General features: G+C 36.6%; 1 protein-coding gene and 2 pseudogenes across 1 annotated transcript; 2 read left to right on the top strand and 1 right to left on the bottom strand.

Annotated features, from left to right (window-relative positions):
- Window positions 1-5,609: 5,609 nt before the first annotated feature.
- Window positions 5,610-6,502, top strand: LOC114716562 (signal peptidase complex-like protein DTM1). The gene is made up of 2 exons (XM_028901580.1): window positions 5,610-5,862; window positions 5,956-6,502. The coding sequence occupies exons 1-2, from the start codon at window positions 5,621-5,623 to the stop codon at window positions 6,041-6,043; spliced, it is 330 nt and encodes a 109-aa protein (XP_028757413.1). The 5' UTR covers window positions 5,610-5,620; the 3' UTR covers window positions 6,044-6,502.
- Window positions 6,503-7,179: 677 nt separating this feature from the next.
- LOC114716566 (transmembrane protein 135 homolog) lies at window positions 7,180-11,144 on the bottom strand (annotated as a pseudogene).
- Window positions 11,145-12,463: 1,319 nt separating this feature from the next.
- LOC114716563 (synaptonemal complex protein 1-like) lies at window positions 12,464-18,316 on the top strand (annotated as a pseudogene).
- Window positions 18,317-20,482: the final 2,166 nt, after the last annotated feature.

The following is a 20,482-nucleotide window of genomic DNA, read 5'->3' on the forward strand; positions in this document are numbered from 1 at the left end:
TTATCTCTCTCTAACTATTTACCACCAAATTAAACAAGGGGCTGGGGCGAACTATTTATATCCAATTACCTTCCTGCTTGCTTCTTGCCGTACGTCAATGACCTGCCTTTCAAAGTTATTTTATTTATTAAAGATATTAGGAAAGTTCCATATGATTAATAAAGTACTGCGCAGTTTCACGCCTCCACAGCAATTGACAAGTATACCCATGGAAGCATTCATACAATTTCTTTGATAGAATAAATGAAATCACAAATATTTTGAGAAATATGCACTTTTTTTTTTGGACAACACAAACTTTAATTTAGATCACATATGTAATCCCCCGTTCACTAAACATACAAACGAAAAACCCGACTCAACTAACGACTCTTTCCACTATAATGCCAATTTTTTGTTTCCTACATTAATACACATATATGATTACCACGATAAAAAAAAAAAAAAAGATCCAAGTTAATAGTTGAAAACGCACCTAATGCTAGCATAAAAAATGGTACCAAAATGATTTGCATATATAAAGCACGATAGACTCGCCAGCAGTCTGATCGTTCAATTTTCGTGATTTCTGATGCGAATCATGTGATGATCTAGCCATGCAAAATAAACTGGACAAATTGGTAATTGCAAGATCAATTTTTTATTAATCTAGCAATAAAGTATCAGTAACAGGACGAAGCTTTCACATCAGATTACGTAACACGTGGCGAATGAGCGCTTGTCGGCAGAACTTCTTCCATGCACGCAACGAGGCTGTTTTGTCCCATTCGTCATAATTTGCATGGCCTCGAATGACTCATTACGTCCTCTCTTCTTGGATTTCCTGCGACCTTATTACATATTTTGGCAATTATTCATATTTAGGAGAATACCACGAAATTATTCGTATACAAGGGTATCGTAGGTCAACATGCATTCACACGAAGCATCTTACAAAAAATAAATTAATGCACGTAATTCAGACATTCACTTTAATTTTAAAATTAAATACTCAATTCACAATAATATATATTTTAAGTATTTGATTATGCCAGTGCATTTAATTAATGTACAAACAAATATTCCTTGCCAGTCATATACCTAGCTATTTTTTTTGTTTGAATTGCTCCACTAATCTATCAGCCTACCTATATATGTATATATACAGACGAAGATACATATATAGGGGGATGTGATATATATACATGCGTGCGTATTGTTTGTATCCGCATGTGCTGGTTACTCGAGGAGTAAATATATAACTGAATATCCAAACAGGTAAACTAAAAGATCTAAGGGAAGTCGTTGTAGATGAATAAAGTGCAGAGAGAGAAGGGTGGAGGTTAAAAAGTCAGAGGAAAGCCGAGGTAGTAGCTACTGCATAGTAGATCGATATTGGTTGATTTCACATTGTCTCTGAAAAAGACACAGAGGGATGTGACAGTTTTTGACTCGGAGGGTGGTGCAGTTGGAGACGTGAAGGAGAATTTGGTGCAGCAAACGCTCACATACAATATTTTCTTTTTCGTTATGACCTTTAAGACATTCTTCGCATGCACGGTTGAGAAAACATTGAACCTTTTCAATGGCATTTGTTGGTGTCTTGTCCTCAAGTTCCTTGTTCTCTTCCATGTCTTCTCTGCCATGGTATGGAATATGGATCCTCTTTCTTTTTAAATCAAATTCAAAAGCAGCATATATAAAATTAAACCAAAAAGGTTGTTGCTTGTTACAAGCCAAGTGTTTTATAAATTGTTGGATATTCTCGCTAGCAAAAGATCAAGTGAGACCCGAGTTAATTTATTCAATTAATGACAATAGCCAAGTTTCAATTAAACTAGCTAGCGGAAACATATTTATGTTTACATTTGGAACCCATCCTATCTTGCTTCACGGATAAGCTACGCATTTTCAAACCTAAAGTTTGATTTGATTGTTTAATCGTTTGGATCAGGCTTACATGTTGAACAGGGGAAATAAGTTAATTAGAGAGATCATTTTGCAACTGCGTCAAATCTTTCTTGTTGCTTGTTCATATGTAGTAAATCTTTTGTTGCCTCTATCGTCATTCTTAGAATTACATATAATTTGTTAGTTAACTGTTCATATACACAATATGTAGTTTAATTTGGTCCTTTGATTTGGCAAAGGCCTTGTCGGGGACCATGTCCTTGACTCCATGTGTACCGCTAAAAGGAGGCAGTGATGTAAGAACAACTTTGTAGTTTCAATATAATACTCCTCCGGTCCTTAATATAGGACCCAATTGTTGAGTTGGTTTTGGTCCTAAATATAAGACACACTTTTTATATTTATCAATTTTTTCTAAATTACTCCTATGGATACTCTTTCAACCATAATCAAGTAGAAGAGGGAGCTGAGGAGGTATTAAGAAAGATAATTATGGTATTTTAGAAAAAACGTGTTACATTTCTTATAATAAACTAATTTACCCAACTCCTTAATCTAATCAAATTAGCTAAATGGGTCTTATATTAAGGACCGGAGGAGTATTATTTATCTTTGATTTCAGTGTAAGCTAAACAACTGATTTGCTTGCTCAAATGGGTTTCCAACAAATACATTAAAAAAGAACGGAGGACTTCAGGGTGGCTTACAAATGCGCTATGGTGGATATTTGTAGCCTGAATTAGAATTGGATCCCCTAAATTTTAATAAAAGAGAAATAAACGGCCCATATAAGCTATATATACATGAAAATCATTTTCTTTTAATGAAAATAAAGGATATATATATATATATATATCTCGATATATACACGTAATAAACCGAAGCTCATCAGAGTGAACCAGTAAGGCAATAATAAGTACTGCTAGATGTCTTTTGAATGATGCAGTAGTAATGCAATGCCATTTTTCAGAGAAAAGGCTAGAAACTAGTAACTCTTAAACATTAAAAAAAATCACGAAAAATACAAAAATACGGGACAGAAACGAAAACCATACAATATATATAGAAGAAAGGCAAAAAAAATTCTTCTTATTTGAAGCTTATAACCATAATTAACGGTATTGTCTCTTTTTGGTGGATCACATATTGTCTTTTTTAATGATTAATTATTAGATAGATGTAGAAGTTTATATTAATTTGTGTATATTCCTTTAGTTTGATGCTTATGGCCATTATTAATTACTACTACTACTGACATTATTATTATTATTATGTCACAGCAACTATACTCATACGAATTATTCTCTAATACTTGCTTTCACATTATAATTCACTGCATGACTGAAACGTAATTTGTAAATTTCCGAATCAATTCCAGTTAAGGGAATTGAAATTGGAATTATGGCAGAGAGAGCTTTAAAGATTTTTCATGATTCAATTATCACAAACATCTGGAATTATAAATCATTAGATATGAGCCGGGGAGATCTTTGTTTCCATTATATACGAATCCCATCACAAGAAAAACATTTTATCCAAGTATGGATAAATTTGCCTGATATACCAGAAGAATTCTAGGCGGCGTTCAAACTAGATTTTTCTTGAGAAAAAAATTAATTAAAGGAGACGTATCCTGCAAGATAAATATCATCTGTTAAAAAATAGAGGTTGCAGAGATAAAGGAGGGGAGCAGGTGTTGCATATTGTTGGGAGACAGACAAACGTGATGAACTTATATATACACTGCACAGCTGATATTATATATATATATATGTTATATATGTGTGTGTGTGTTCACATATGTGTGTGCATGCGTGGCTGTAATAAAACAACGATCGATATCGTAGTTTTCCGGAGGCAGCCTTCTAAACTTGTGATTATTAGGTACTGTTTGGTATAATGGAAATAGAACAAAGGGGAGGGGAGGGGAGGGGACGGTTTTGAAATTTTAATAAAAAGAGGAAGTAATACGAAAGAATAATAAAAATTAATTAAAAACTTTTTTAATTTTTTAAATCGAGTTTATTAAATCCCCCCTCTTCTCATTTTCTCTCATACCAAACAGACCCTTAATGAAATGCTGAGATGAGCTTGCGTTTGCTGCTGCAGGAGTTCCTTCATTTACATACGATTCATTACTTGTTCAACGCTTTCGTTGATAACCTAATCTTGACCAACACACACAACTCTGTCCACTCTACTTTTCCATCCTCTTTTACCCTAATAGGTCTTACCAATATTGACTTCTACCCAACTCTCTTATATTTATTGGATAATCCCAAAATTGCATAAAATGTTGCCTTATACAATTCTCTGCATTTTTTCAGTTAGGAAAAAAAGAATGGGAGGACTCGATCAAATTTCAAAAACAGACACAGATCTTTGTGAGATGATGACGCGCTTTTCAAAATAGGGCCTATAAAGATAACTAGTTGGACCTTTATCTTGATATATTCATGTATACGGTTTCTATTAAAAACCCAAACGGGCCTATTATGATTGATGGGGTGATATCCATGAACGACCACGCAAGTCCCTGTAAAATAGCCTGAACCTGTTCATATACAAGGCAATGTTCTCCTTCCACTCCACATATTTGAAATATGGTCCAACTTCAACTCTCCCACCTTGAGGTGGCCCAGAACCCACAGGCCCAGAAATCATCAGCAAATATTGACCACAGAGGGGTAGCAAAACGCGAGTGATATTTCAAGATGATCTTTTGGCCAACAGCTACTATACACAATGCACGTGCAGGTGGTGAGGGTTTACCTATGAGTTTAAAATATACTACTCCTCCGGTCTTTATTATAAGACCTAATTTGACTTTTTATTTGGTCCTAATTATAAGACCCAATCCATTTTGTCTCTTATATTTATGCATTTTTTTCCAAGAAAAATCCTTCTAATAATGATAGTTTTAGCCAATATACTTAATTAGCAAGGATATTTTAGGAATAACAACACTTATTTATTATAAATAACCAACTTAACTTACTTCCTTAATCTCCTCAAATAAGTCAATTGGGTCTTATAATTAGGACCGGAGGAGTACTTTTTATTCTTAATATAAAAACTATTTAACTAATTTGAATAGATTAAAAAAATTAGTTAATTTAGTTATTTATAATAAATATAAACCAAGTTTCATAAAGTACCATTAGATAGAAACTCCTTTGATATGCGTAATCAATGGGATACTTTAAAGAATGAATCATAAATTTGAGAGGTAAAATAAATTAGAATCTCAAGTTTAAGATGAAATCTAATTTTTGTTTAACTCCTGTTAAGCTCAGACCCAGCCCAGTAGTAACATTTAAACGGTTGAACTCAGCAAAGAAAGGCCGACGAGGGAGCGGAGGGGGAGCGGAGCTGGAGCCTGCAGGTTGATCTGGATGAAACGACTAGGCCTTCAGTCGCAAGACTTTGTCAAGGGTCCGACCCGACCAGAGGTGGACCCACAGAAGCAGGAGGCAGTTAAGCACCAGCTCAGGCGTGGGGGATTGGTGAGTTAGTGTAATAAATAACTAACAATGCAGAAGAGTGTGGATGGCGGCAGCAAACGGCATTAATCACAATAACAAAGAAATTAGACGGACCGTTGAAACTGCATTTATAGCTCATGCTCGTAACCAATTCACAGTACTCTCCCCATGGCTGTCCTCTTCTTCACCTCTCACCTCACCCTAGGCTTTCTCCATCCCTCCTCCTCCTAATCCATCTTCTCATCATGGCAAACGACGCCGCCCTCAGAACCTCTCTTCTTTGGCTGGCGGCGGTTATACTGCTGGTTGGCATATTCACTCACTCTCCAAAGAAGATGATCGTTACTTATGTTGTTGGAGCCGTGGGCATTGCCGCCCTTCTCTTGCCTGACTGGGATTACTTCGATCGCGATTTCTCCCGCTGGCCCTACCCTATTACTGCCGACGAGAGGGCTTCTCTTCTTTCTCACGGATCTGCTTTCGTCAGGTACCTTCTCTTTTTATTTCGCTCTCTCCTCTCTGCGTCTCGCTTTTATTCCTTTCCAAAGGATGCTCCATCAAGCTCCTTCTATATGTGCAGGTTTACCAGTTCTCCCCTGCGGCTGATTGGTTACGGTGCAATTTACGGATATGCTTTGCACAAATGGTGGGAGTATGTATCCGAGTAGTCAGTTTTGTTGCCCCTTTTTCTTACATTGTGTTGATCAGTTCAATTCGAAAGAAATTATATTAATTCTGTCTGCAGCTGCGGAAGAATGCTCTATTTATTTTCTTACAGAGTAGAAAATATAGCGGAAAAATCATGGTTACATTCCTTTTTCTTCCCTTTAAATCTTATCATTAGTAATGGTTAGTAAATGAGTAAATAGCGTTTCCTTCCAATTTATCCCTCCAGCCAAAGTCAATGCCAGAGTGCATACGATGCTTGCGTCCCGTTGCGAGGCATATGTATCTTTAATCTTGATGACCGGAACATTACATTGTCTGTTTGCCCTGTACTGGAATGATTCTTTCTTTCTTTCTTTATGGGCCAAGTAAAGTTGAATGTTTATTGGTAAGTGATAGTAAATGTGTAAGCTGCATGTTCTGGCAATGGGTAATTAACCTGTTTGGATCATTTTTTCCCCCAAATCTCGCCCTTCCGTTATTTTTTGCTTAATTGAATTAAATTAAAGGATAAAAAATAATTTATTTTCGTTCATATGATTGTCATGTTGGATTTCTACATCCAATAAGCACATAATTTATTAAGTTAATATTATTACCGATTCTTCCAGTTTGATCAAATTTTAATTTTAACCTCTAATTTAAATCATTAGTTTTGACTTGATCGGAATTTAAATATAAAGATCGAAATCAAAATTCATTAAAAATAAAAAACTATTTGTTAAACTCAAACTAAAATTTTATAAAACTATATATTGATCAGAGCCAACAATTCAAAGCTACAGAATTAAACTAAAATTTAATCAAATTACAAAAACTAATAATAATATTAACTCCGGTTTATTCTAGTATACTTGCAAAGGCAACGCAAATCAAATAGAATGGAAGCGACAAGAAATGTTGAATTTCCGATGTAATCACAAGAAAAATACGTTAAATTACAGATGCGCTCCCCATCAGGAGCCCCGGGAAGGGAGTAATGAGTAATAGTTGAGGTTGGTTGACACGGTCCTCCACGAAATCAATCATACAAATTTCTCGAAGGCTCTGTGTCACAGCACTAAATCCTTAAGCGACATCACAACGCTACATAAAAGCATCCTTTTATTATTCATTCATGAATCGCGATCAGCGCGATCAGCGCCGAGCCCCCAAAAAGAAAGAATCCAAAGGGGAAAAATGGAGAAGGTAACGTCAATTGTGTTAGTGTTGGCTTTCCAGGGTGCTTTCGAATTCAGGATACCCCAATGGGCTGCCGCTGGCTTTTCCGTTGTCTGAGCAGCGGGGGCTTTCCCCTGGAGGAGGAGGCACACCAAACACCCAATCAAGGACGTTTAAATATTTGGACCTAAACACTTCCCTCTCCTGTGCGTAGCAGTGCATTATGATGGCTGTTGACAAGCTGAACACCACTACGTCAGCTCTCTTAATCTTTCTCGAATGCGGCACGTATCCTGCATCAGCCATGCATGAGAAGAAGCTCTCGATGGCCCGTGCTAGGCAGTACAACGCTATCTCTATTCGCCTGCTTTTCTTCTCAATGGCTAATGCAAGCCCAGCTGGGAACTGCACAAGAACGCAACCGCAACCTCTTTATATTTGGGAAAAACTGCAATTCCTATAGTTCCGAATTCTTTCGAGTTTTGAAAGAAAAAGGGATTTCAACTTGAATACCGTTCCGATGACCACCATTGGAATGTTGCACCTTTTGAATATCCTGAAGAGCAAGCACGTCCACATCCTGACATACAGTGGCAGCAGCATCGGTCTCATGCATGTGAGAATTTCAACAAAATCCATGCCAGAGAGAAGCAACAATGAGGAAGGAGAATAAGTTCCCCCCCCCCCCCCGGGGCGGGGGTTGGGGGGACAGAGCTATCAAAAAGCAAGTACATGAAATCATCCGATGTAATTTCCTTAATGTACTACTTTCGTTGCATCTTACAGTCTTATACATGAAACCGAGGTCTAGCAATCAATACGACATCTTGTGGATCAAATCTAAAGTGAGAGGTACAAGAAATTCTAACTACGTATGAGTCTGCTTCACCCTTGTGTATACCAAAGATGTGAAAGAGTACAATACAACATCGATTATTTCTTCCATTATTAAACATTTCATGCGAACTTGCAGAAGTTAAAATGTTCTAGCATATTGATTCACATTTGACATATCAGAAACATACTGTTTTAGAACTGTATGATACATCTGAGATAACACAACAGGAGAGAGGGTGATAGATAATTAGATGCTAACCAGGCAGTAGAGCAATACATAGACAGGAACAAACTTGATCTTGCAGTGCCAAACAGACCTTTGGCTAATATTGTGTTAGGGCTGCATATAAATATGTTGACAATAAGCAATAATTAACCAAAAAGAATATAGTCTCAAATATTGCGTATATGTCATAATTAAGCTCAGCTTGAAGCATAAGCCAAGGGATCTTTCTTTGGGGAAAAGAAAGGAGGAGTATTCAATTGGGAAAAATAATGAAGATATTATATTTTTCAAGGGCAAATTTGAGATGAAAGTAATTGTTCGGGGAATAAATCATTAATCCACTCCTTTTGTTATTTTCAATGCAAACAAAGTACGGGAAGGCCTGAACATGCTTTTTAGTCCACGCTAATGCATGAGATGAATGAAAAATTTTGAGTGGAAAAATAAGAAAATAGTAATTTTGAGAGTGCTTGGACAAATATCAAATGGGAAAATCTGTTTTCCATCGGAGCCTCTTCATTATAATCAGAGCCAATGTGCCATCAACATTGTACTTGCCCCTCACAGAAGGTACTATCAGATAGAAAGGAAAATATGTTTCATGAAATCTTCACAAAAGAAAACGTCAATATTAGATTGCTTACTAAGTATGTATACTAATTATATCACCTTTTTAAAAGTCCTTGTCTGTGAACTAATAGTGCAGGGATCAGATAAACTGGCAGATAAACTGGTAATGCTCTTTTGTAGGCTTGAAGGAGAAAAGAAGAACATGCTCACCACACGACTGATTCCCATGAACAATCTGCAAGATGTTTGAAAATGACAACTTATCAAGTTGATATAAATCACCTGTTTTTCACCATGATGTAAGCAGTTACATGATGTATAAATCCAACTTAATTGATTTAAACAGAAATTGTTGAGCATATGATTGTTGTTCAACAAAAATCATTCCCGAGTCTCAAAGCCGTACTAAAAAGTATCAAAAGAAAACTGCACGACAAATTGTAGACCATTAATTTTGAACATAAAAAGGAAATAAAGAGAAAATAAAACAAAAGACAAAAATGCATACAACTTTACCAAATAGAGTCCACGAGTATACGAACTTATAGACACCATTACGAAATGCATCATACATGAATTCTCAGATTAAACAAATGAATCAGCAATTATCACAAGAGTGAAATTTCAAATGGATCGAATCAAGAATAAGAGTTGATGCCAAAGTTATGACATCAAGGATTAACTAGATTTGCAGGACAAGGAGAAACGTTGACATTGTGACACTGATTGACATCTACATATCAAAAGTCTTAAAAAAAAATGCATATCCAACTTCCAAGATTTATAACTGTAATAGAACGACAGCTGTATTTCTTTTACTTTATATATTTCAATAGGAAATATTACCACACTGAAACATAATGAAAGAAGGAGGACAAAAATCATAAAACTTTTTCATACCGAGCAGGGGATTTTCATATCTGGATCAAGTTGCATCTCAACACCCATTGCCCTGTAGTGTTTCTCTATTGCTTCCAAATTAGTAAAAGGCAGCCCTGCTACTTGCTAACTCTTTCACCCTTGTAGGATAACAGGACCTTTTCCACCATGCTTATTGAGAAAGGACTTATATGAAGAAGGCAAACTCTCTTGCTTTAATATGTAAGAAGACCTAAAACAACATGTTAACCACTGCCCTTAACCGAACATACATTAATCAATATAAATAGAAAAAAAAAAAAGAGGGAGGAGGGAAGTGAAATATATACACTACCTAAAAACTACAGGGCATTGCCACAAATTCAAAAAGACAGGAACATTTATTAAAGGAGGACACAATGGAAAAGGTTGATTCATTAAGTACGCATAACCATGTTTAGGACGACAACGTACAATATCTGTGAAGAGGAGAGACACATAAGAAATATGTCACCGTGCTTCCATGTGAGAGGTTTACATACTCCCCCAAACCGTTCGCTCTTAATCCCACATCGTGATGCCAAGACAGCAGCACGCATAAGTATGTAAATAGCCAAGCTTGTATGTTGCGACTCTAAGCCAGTCAGAAGCATGGATGGGCCAGCAATCGCCCCTGCCAATAGAGCCCTCCATCTTGCTGTCCTGAACTAGAGTGATGGGAAAAAGTACGAATAAGAAATACACAATTTCAAAACAAAACTTTTAAGTTTAAATATCGATAATTGGACAAAGATTGATCACACAGAATGAACAGAACATGCCTACGGTGACCTCCCAGAGCAACTATAATCTCATCCACAGACGCGCAATGTTCCTGCAAAGCTTCCAAGAAAAAAGCCGTATCTCAGTGTTTCCTGTAAAGCCAGAACGATTGCTTCTCTGTTTGCTACCGCCGCCTCCTTCCTGTACCAAAAATGGAGAAACATAACACCCGTTGTTTCGGACATCAAGTGAGAGAAAGGCGAACATAGTAGGTAACCGAATAATAGAAACTATTATTCAGGTGTATATCTCGAATGCGATGACATTTTACCTCGGGGAGTTTAGTGTCCCTCTTCGTCGCAATCGACCTAAGATGGAGAACAGAGCAAGACCACCCTTAAGACCAGCTCCTATCGTGAAGCCCTTGGCCGAAGCAAGAATAATTCTCCGCAGCTTATCCCAATCCTTCAAGGGAATCGAATCGAAACTTAACAAGGACGAAGAGCTCAATGACGACGGAGAAAGATCGGATCTTCTAGAACGCGAACACACATCGCTGGAGCCACTGTCGTTATAGCGTAAACAATTACTCTCACTGGAACAGCATGAGCAGCAGCCGTCAGCTTCGGAGAACCCATCACCAGACGGCGGCATATCGGCGGTTCACGCAAAGCACTGAGTAAAGTTGAATTTGCCCCCGGAAGCAAAATGGCGTGGTGGGAAGTTTTCTCAGAGCAAGTGCGAAAAGAATACGAGATTTAAAATAATTAAAAAACACAAACAAAAAGAAATATAAAATATAATAGTGTCCCACACATACAATTGACACGTGGCTCAGAACGCGGTGTGCGCCTAAGGTGCGAACTGCATAGTGTAGTTTGACAAATACCCAAAATTCAACCTAGCGTCTCATGCCATTTCCTACCACCGCCTGAAACAACCGATTCAGAGGAATAGCAGCAAAGGATGCTGTGAGGGGCAAAGAGACAGACATCGTCTAGGAAAAGAGTCTTATTAGGGAATGGTCTTGTTGATTGAGTCAACCACCTGGCAAACTGATTCCTGCTTTGCCACTTCCATTGGAGCTTGATTGTCCAAGTGAATACCCACCATGGATGAGATGGTGAAGAGAGCAAGAGTGGAAAAATAGCGGAGACACGGTCTGATGGCTATTAAAAAAGAGAGGATAGGTGGATAAGCGCAACAAGAAGATGAGGAGGGAAACCGGGTGCTAGGATTTGGCTGCAAGTTCCAAGTGGGGTCATGTCCAAGCATGACAAGAGTTATGGGCGATGAGTGATGACTGTGGAGCTTTTCCGCTAGCTGGAATGGAAGCTTAAGTATAAAACGAAACACCCTGGTCAATTATGAGGTTACGCTGAATTGTGTACGGAGTGTGATTCCTTATTTTTTTCATAACCATCTTTCCAAATTCGGTTCTAATCATTTATTTATAATTATATTTAAAGTAAAAGGCTAAAACGCTAACGCCATATTTCTCATTGAAAAAAGCACCAAATCACAATTCGTTACGTAGACGCTACAAGGGCAGCAATATTCTGCCACCCGATATGCTTGACGTCGTTGGCCGCGTTTATAATGGAATAAGGCGGGTTCAGTCACTGAGCAACAGGCACAACGTTCATGGGGGGGAAGAGGTGACGTGGCAAAATCCAAGTGGCTCTCTCAGCGTAGACGGCTCGGATTTATCCTCAAACCTTGCCAAAAGTCACTCGTCAGCCTGTTGCACCCCCGCTACTTTCATACACCGTCATGCAGCGGACAGAAATCGTCCGACTGACTTCATGCATGTTTCTGTAACTGCTAACTACAGAGACACGCATTACTTTGAGCCTAAGGCATAGCTTATAAATGCTGCCCCATATATTCTTTGGCGTCCATTTCTAAATCAAGAACTCTCGGACCCGGGCATTTGCTGAGCGAGACAGGAACGGTCGGGGAAGAGTGAGGCTAAGGTTTCGTTTCGGGTTTGGTACCGATATTAAAAATGCAGAAGCTAGGACTAACGAGCTCGAAGAGTCTCGACAAATTCAAATCGCTGTATGGTCCTGCATCGGGAACTGCCAAGGCTTCGTCGTTCTCTTCGCGTCCTTCCACGGATTCCATCTCATTGGGAAGTTTTGCGAATCTGAAGCTCACTGCAGGTCTTGATCGAAATTTAGCTATATTATCCTGAATCCTGATTTTCTCGGTCTTTCTTGTGGATGAAGATTTTATCTCGAGTTTCGATTTCAATTTGGTCTTGTTTCAACTATTTCCTCTTGAGCAGAGAAACTGGTGAAAGAGCAAGCTTCAGTGAAGACTGATCTGGAAATTGCGGTATAATATAATATTCTTTGTGCGTAATCCATTACGCAAAACGCACGCACGTCACGATTTCTGGTTTTTGTGGCTTCCTTTCACTACTCAGAGAAATGTTCCTTCTCACTGCTGCTGTGCAGAATACTAAACTAAAGAAGTCATTGGAGCATGTTCATGCTTTAGAAGAAAAACTTCGGCATGCTTTTAACGAAAATGCCAAACTCAAGGTCAAGCAGAAAGAAGATGAAAAACTGTGGAAAGGATTGGAGTCTAAGTTCTCGTCAACGAAGACACTGTGTGATCAACTTACCGAGACAATGCAGCAGCTCTCAGGTCTAGTTCAGGCTGGTAAGACTTTTTCTCGCTTTTTCCATTTTACTTGCATTTGATGGCTTTATTTTAAAGCCATAGTTATCAATCATGGACTTTGAATCAGTGACCAGTCTATTCTTTCTGTAATGCTGTTATAGCTGAGAAAGATAAGGAGATATTGGAAGTTAAACTTTCTGCAAGTTCAGAAGCTCTTGATAGTTTAAATAAGCATATGGATGATCTATCTCTGAAGCTAGATTCTGCGGAGGAAACAATTAGAACTCGTAAGTTCCTCGTTGTTGACATTTTGTTTTATTTTTTAATTTTTAATCAGTTACTTTGAAATAAAGATGATTAATTTGTTATATCTACGTAAGTGTAGGGTTGTTATTACCGCATTAAGTTTACTGGAGAGCTCTGAGTATTGAACTGAACATCAATATTATATGTATTTGTTTTGGATCTTTATTATAGGTAACAAGGAGATAGAAGAGCTCAAATTCGAGTCAGTAGAAAAGGACAAGGTTCATAGAGATGATCAGACTAGGTCTGCAAATCTCTTAAAGGAGAAAGGTGATTTAGCTTTTCGATATTGTAAACTTGACAAATTAAGTTGGCAAATGACAATTGGTAATAATTCTGCTGACTTGTCTTGAGTGGCCTATTCCAAGGCATGTTCGAGAGAATGATATGATTCAGTAGTTTGAGATTATGTAGGTTATAGAGTGCATTTTTTGCCTTTATCTTCACATCTTTAGTTCTGAAGAACACTACCAAGGTTTCTGCAATGGAGTTATCAAGTAACGTTATTTTGTTTGTTCATGTCGTGTATTAAGATTGGAAGGTTCATATATTTTAATATTATATGTCATGTATCAGTTTTGACATCTACCCTCTGATGTGGTAAATGGATGGAGTAACTTGCAACTCATTATGATTTTTGTGTGAAACATGAATTTGCATGCAGATAATATGATCAAGAATTTAGATGAAACTTTAGCAGCTAGCAAAATGGCTTCAGAGAGTTTGAATTCAAAGTTGGGAGAGGTGCAACTTCAGTTAGAAGTCAAAGAAGATGAAATTACTCATCACATAACCGCTGAGGAAAAACTGAAAAAAGAAATGGGCGATCTTCAATTGTGTAATGCTGAGATTACTGAAAAACTCGACTTGTCACTTCAGGAATTCAAAAACCTTGATGAACTGGTTCAAGCCCTGGCTGAAATGTGGTTGGATTAGACAAAGAAAGCAAGTGTTTACTGAACTTCGGAACGAGATGCCTTATCTAAGCATGCTCAAGCTCAATATGATGAGCTTCATAATAAATTCTTGAGCTTGAGATCAGAAAAAGATGCAATTCAGTTGATAAATCATGAATTAAACAATAAAGTGACTGAACTTCGGGAAAGCAACGGCAACCCGGCATGCAGATATCTGCCGATTAGATGCTGAAAGAATCCAGTGTCTGGAGTCAGAAGCTCAAACTTTAATCTTAAAGAAGGAAGAAGCTGAGCTATCGATTTCCAAATTAGAGGAGAGAGTTGAATTTTTCTCAGATAGCTCTAGATCATTAGAGACCCAGATGGCATGTCTGCTTAATCTTCCTTAATTAGTGGCAAGAAAAAAATCTTCCTTAATTATTGTCTTTTATCATACCATGTCACGTTCCTTATCCAAGAATCTAATACCATGCAGCAAGGTTTATTGCTGAAGCTTTCAGCATTGGAAAATGAAAGCAAAGAAAATTCAGAGAGTTTGCAGGAAGAAATATTGAGGAAATCAGAGGAAATAGACAGTTTGAAAAAGGAAGTTGTAAAACTTGAGCAGCATGCAGATTTTCTGGAGAAACAAGTAGGCCAAGTTAATAATGTCTTAGAGGACAAAGAACAGCTCATTTTGCAGTACAAGGAGCAAGAAAAGAAGCTGGAAGATCAGATCTCTGAGGTCTTGGAACAAACATCTAGTACCCATTTCTTTTGTTCCTACAGGTTTTTCTGGACTTTAGTTTCTGACTTTCTGTTGGTCACTGCAGAATCAGTCATCATTGGCTGCTATTGAAAGTAAACTTATAGAAGCTAAGAAGCAATATGATCTAATGGTAGAGAGCAAGCAGTCAGAATTATCAAGGCATTTGAAAGAAATTTCTCAGAGAAATGATCAGGTGTGATTGATAATCAGTTACCTTCCATAAATCCTTTATATATTATGAATTGCGCTTCAGCTGTTTTCTAACAATCACAGCACTTAGCAGGCTATTAATGACATTAAGAGGAGGTATGAGTTGGAGAAGATGGAAATTGTCAACATGGAAAAAGAAAAGGTTTGATGCAACATATTTATGATGATGCCACATTTATCCACTCGAAACGTTCTTCATCATTTGAATCTTCAGGCTGATAAGGCGATTGCAGAAATAGAGGGAAGATGCGACAAAAAACTTGCAGATTGCAAAGAAGAATCAAGGCAACAGTTGGTGCGCATTCAGGAGGAACATGCTGCACTGGTATGCATAAAATAATGTAAAAAGAATGGAGAGTAATTTTAGCTGTCGACCATTATTATCATCAAAGTAGTAGTATGGCATCGGGCCTTGCATTCAATGGGATTGTATATGGTCTGATTTTTCTTCAACTGTTTCAGGCACCGTTACAATTTCATAATCCGTGCTGCTTTTACAAATTCATTTTCTTTGGGATAAGTAATTAATCAGCCACTTATATTCTAAATCTGTGCAATCCATTAATCTCCTGCGATGATTTAATTCAGAACATGGTAGACACTAATTCTTTGGCGGCTATTCACCTCTTGTAAGATTATCATCGCATCAGTAATCTTCCTTGGCAAGTGTATTCAAAATTAAGTTGAAAAATCGAGCATCCTGATGAAATAGTTTCCTGCTCCACATGCAGGTTAGTCAAATACAGCAGGAGCACAACAAGAAACAACTAGATCTTCTAGCTGAACACAATGAGAAACTTAAACATGTCCAACTGCAAGCTGAAAATGAACTGAGAGAGGTTCGTTAATATATTACTATATGTATAGGACTACGCTATGACTTCTGGATGACATTTATTTCACCTGACATGAAGTTTATTTTCTATAGAAAACATTGTTCCTGAGGAATGAGCATGAAGCTCAGATGAAATCGTTGAGGTGTGAACTTGAAGATGAGTGTCAGAAGCTGCAAGAAGAGTTGCATATCCAAAAATCAAAAGTATGCATTACCTGAGCAATTAAAATAATTCTTTTTCTTTTTTGCACTATGTCTAAATTTGTCCAAAATATATGGCAGGAAGATAGGCAAAGGGCTTTATTGCAATTGCAGTGGAAAGTGATGAGTGACAAACCAAAAGAGGACCAAGAAGTGAATTCAAAACAGGTTGGCTTGTCTTACCAGAACTTATGTGCATCTGTCTTCCTATCTCGTCTATGTTGTGTAGATTTTTCACGAGATAAAAAATATTTTGTCTTTCAGATTGCTTATGTATCCTGTAAGACTTAATATTGCTTCCGTTTTAGTCCCAAGCTATTATATTATATCAATCTAACATGATGTGGAAGGATAACAAAATATGATCTTGTAGCTCAGATTATCAAAACCAGCTTGCAATGCAACTTAATCATGCAATGTTTACTGCTTTTGTGCTTATAGAATTTATATTAATTGATTAAATTGGACTACGATATGTACATAAAGCTAACTTGAAATCCTTGTCATTTGTGTAAGTAGGATAACACTTAGTTATATTGTGATAGGTTTACCCTGCTTCCTCAATTAAGAGGAGGAGCTCTCGTGGTGGCCAACATAGTCAGCAAGCATTAGTAAGAATGGAGTCAGAAGAAAAAAGGAGTTTACTTATTTCTTAACTTATGACATGTAAATATTATGTTGACTCATCACCTACTTTGTTTTGTATTTCTGTACTTTTGACAGGACCCTCCTTTCCTTGAAGTAACACAAACACCGGTGTCAAAATTGTTGCAGAAAGTGGAGAATGCAAAGGCAGGAAGTACGATGAGCATTCCTAAGCATCATAGAAAGGTGGATTACTTCCCTATAAACTTCAAATAAAAACGGATACTGTTGAAGGGAGAGGGTCATACCCCATTATGTGGCTATTAGGGTTTCTAAAGTCTATTAGTTAATTGTCATTGAGAATATTTTGTTTTGATATCTATTTTCTAGATCCTAGAGGACGTAGAGTTAGGAAGAGATTCTCATATCTGTAGACATGAATTATCCTATCTATTGTACTGATTTCACACTAAATAATGAACCAGTGACTGCCGCAAAAGTCTCTGGTTTTCATCATCACAATCTACAGATGCCCTTGCTGCAATGAGCTAGGGCATGAGAAGTATTGCGGTGCTATTAATCAATTTATGATGGTCGGAGGTTAGTGGCTTACAATATACACTTGATGTACAGGTAACTCACCATGAATATGAAGTTGAGACTTCCAATGGAAGAACCGTTACAAAGCGAAGAAAAACAAGAAGTACTGTCATGTTTGAGGCATGTATCTAATTCTCTAAAATTGCTATCAAACCTACAACGATGTACATGAACTATAATGTTATATGAAATGGCTAGGTTTTGGAGTAGAGTACAGACTTTTTACAAGCTTAACGATGTTTTGTTCTTCTCTTTAATAGGATCCGAGAAAGCACAAGATACAAACACCAAAAGCAAATATGCCTGGGAGTTTTGTGAAGGTAATCAAATCGTCAACTTGAATTTCCTTTTATTTGGACATTGTTTATGCATATCATGATTATTTCAAAACATCTAGTTGCAAAGCTCTCATGACTCTGGGTTGTAAATTCAGCATCAAATTAATTCTTTCTCTGCCTTGCACCAACATTTTCATCTTCATATTCACTTTACTGGCCACCAGAAATGGCGCTGGTTAGGAGCATTGATGGTCATCAGTTTTGTGACTATTTTAAGTACTACTCTACTTTGGATTTATTTCCTTGTAAATTATTTTTTGTGGGATAATTTTTTTTATCATTTTCTGAGAAGAACAATAATTTTAACATGTATGTCCAATTATTTTGTGCTATTTGGTTGAGAATATCTGAGCTATTACATAATATTTTATTTTCATTCTCTGAGCAGACCACAAAGGGAGGAGGACATACTCCTCCTTCAAATATTGGTGATTTGTTTTCAGAAGGTTCTCTAAATCCCTATGCGGACGACCCATATGCATTTGATTAGAGGTATTTATATTCAATAACACGATATAAACTCTGGTTTTAATAATTCTCTGAATTTACTCTATTGAGTGGTTGGCACAAAGAAACTTTATTGGATGAATATAAACAAAATCTTACTATAAGAAAGAAACAACAAACTTCTCAAGTCAAATCCCAATGCTTGATAACGACAAGGTCAATTGAATCTAATGATAAAATACTTTCAAACTTGAAATCTTATATAATAAAAACACAATGCCCACGATGATCCTGAACTTATAAATTAAAACTATTAGATGTATAGTGAGCTGACTAGTCTGCAGCTCTCACCCAGAACCACGAGAAAAACACTACAAAGTTTTTAAATGTCAATTTTATATGAGCATTTGTTTGTTAGTGTCACATTATATATAATTCAAAGGTTCATTGGATAGTCAGAGCTAATTACCTGATCAATCATTTAATGATTTCACATTTTCCATGTTAATATATTTTTGTTCTTTTATCTCGACGCTATTGTTCCAGGCTTTCGGCAGAAGCACCCAACCAAATATTAGCCCTCATTCTCTGCAGTACAGAGCAGATCATCCCAACCAAACACGATTGGTTTGCATGACGCTATTGTAATTTTGCTGATTGCCAACTACGATGGGTTTGGTTCTTCGGTTGTCAGATGCATTTAATCCATATTTTGATTGGCCTATTGCGTGGGAACTGGGGAAGTATTATTACGTAATTTGTTTCTTAAGGTCATGAAACGAATGTCCCTGGATTTGACATGGCTCGTATACTATATCAATCTCTGAGCTTTGCCTCCTCTGGATATAGCTGAACGTACAGTGACCCCTAGTCACATGAAGTGTGTTTCAAGAGGTCGATCTCCTTTCTCATCTGGATTTAGATGTATGTACTATTCAAATTTAGTTTTATTTTAAGATTCAAACAGATCTTCATCCACGTGCTTAATTCACCCCGTACCCTTTTATCCTTCAAGCCCATTTTTGTTTGTGAGGAGTGACGCTGATGACAGGGTTGACCATTGAATTGATAGTGTCGTTGAAGTCGCATAAAAGATTGTGTAACTTCAGTGCATCTAACTCTACTGACATGGAAAGTTGCATTCATCAACCGACGCATTCAATAGTTGTAGCTGTTCCCTAGAAAAAGAAGTTCCAGCTGACGTGGGGGCTCTAGCATCCAAAATGAGTTGGGGATGTGGTTGATTCATAGAAGTTATGATTTGTGATTTTAAGTGCCCGTTTGGATCAGCGATTAAAAAAGCAGCTTATAGAAAAAGTAGTTTATGAAAAAATAAAGTTGGTAAAAGTTAAATTAGATAAGCTGAATTGTATTTGGATTGAAGTTCAGAAAAGTTAGTTTGTATAAGTGAGATTGGTAAAAGTTTGTTTGGATTATAGTTGAGTAAAAGTAAGTTTGGCTGAAAAATTACCAAAATGGGTATGAATTTTAATAAATAATGAAACATGATAAAAAATTGATTTCACATAATATAATGAAAGTAAAATAATTTAATTTGAAGAAATCAAATTTAATGAGTGAATTAAATTTTAAAATTTGAAAGAAATCATAAAAAATATTTTAAACATAAATTGAAACATAAAAAAAAATTGAGATCATATAATGAAGAAGTGAAATTTAATGAGTGAATTAAAATTGAGAGAAATCATTAAAATATTTTAAGTATAAAGTGAAACATGATTAAAAAAATGATAAGAGAATAAATTCAAATTAATTTTATATGAATAAATAAAATTGATTAAGTGAATTAAATTCAAAAACATTAGAGAAATGAGAAAAAAAATAAGGCAAATAAAAGCGAAACAAATAGTTAGTTAAAACTCCTATATAAAATAAACAAGGATTTAAGATAGGAAAAACAATAATAGAAATAAAATATATTATAAATTTAACCTCATCCCATACTTCTCTTTTTCTTTTCTTTTATGTGGTTTTTGGAAGAATTAAAAGAATATGCTTATAATATAGAGAGGGGGAAAACATAAAGAAGTGTTATGAATTTTTAATAAGGGGAAAAGGTGAATTTACTTTATATCTGTTTCCGTTTTTCCCTTTCCATTTTAGCCTTCCCACCCTCTTCAAGCGTTCAACGCTTCCAGCAGCACAAAGAAAAGCATATCATCAAAGGCCCACTTCCTTCTCCATTGAT

Source organism: Neltuma alba, unplaced genomic scaffold (genome assembly GCF_004799145.2).
Source record: "Neltuma alba isolate B1F8T4 unplaced genomic scaffold, ASM479914v2 tig00011680_pilon, whole genome shotgun sequence".
NCBI classification, from domain to species: Eukaryota; Viridiplantae; Streptophyta; class Magnoliopsida; order Fabales; family Fabaceae; genus Neltuma; species Neltuma alba.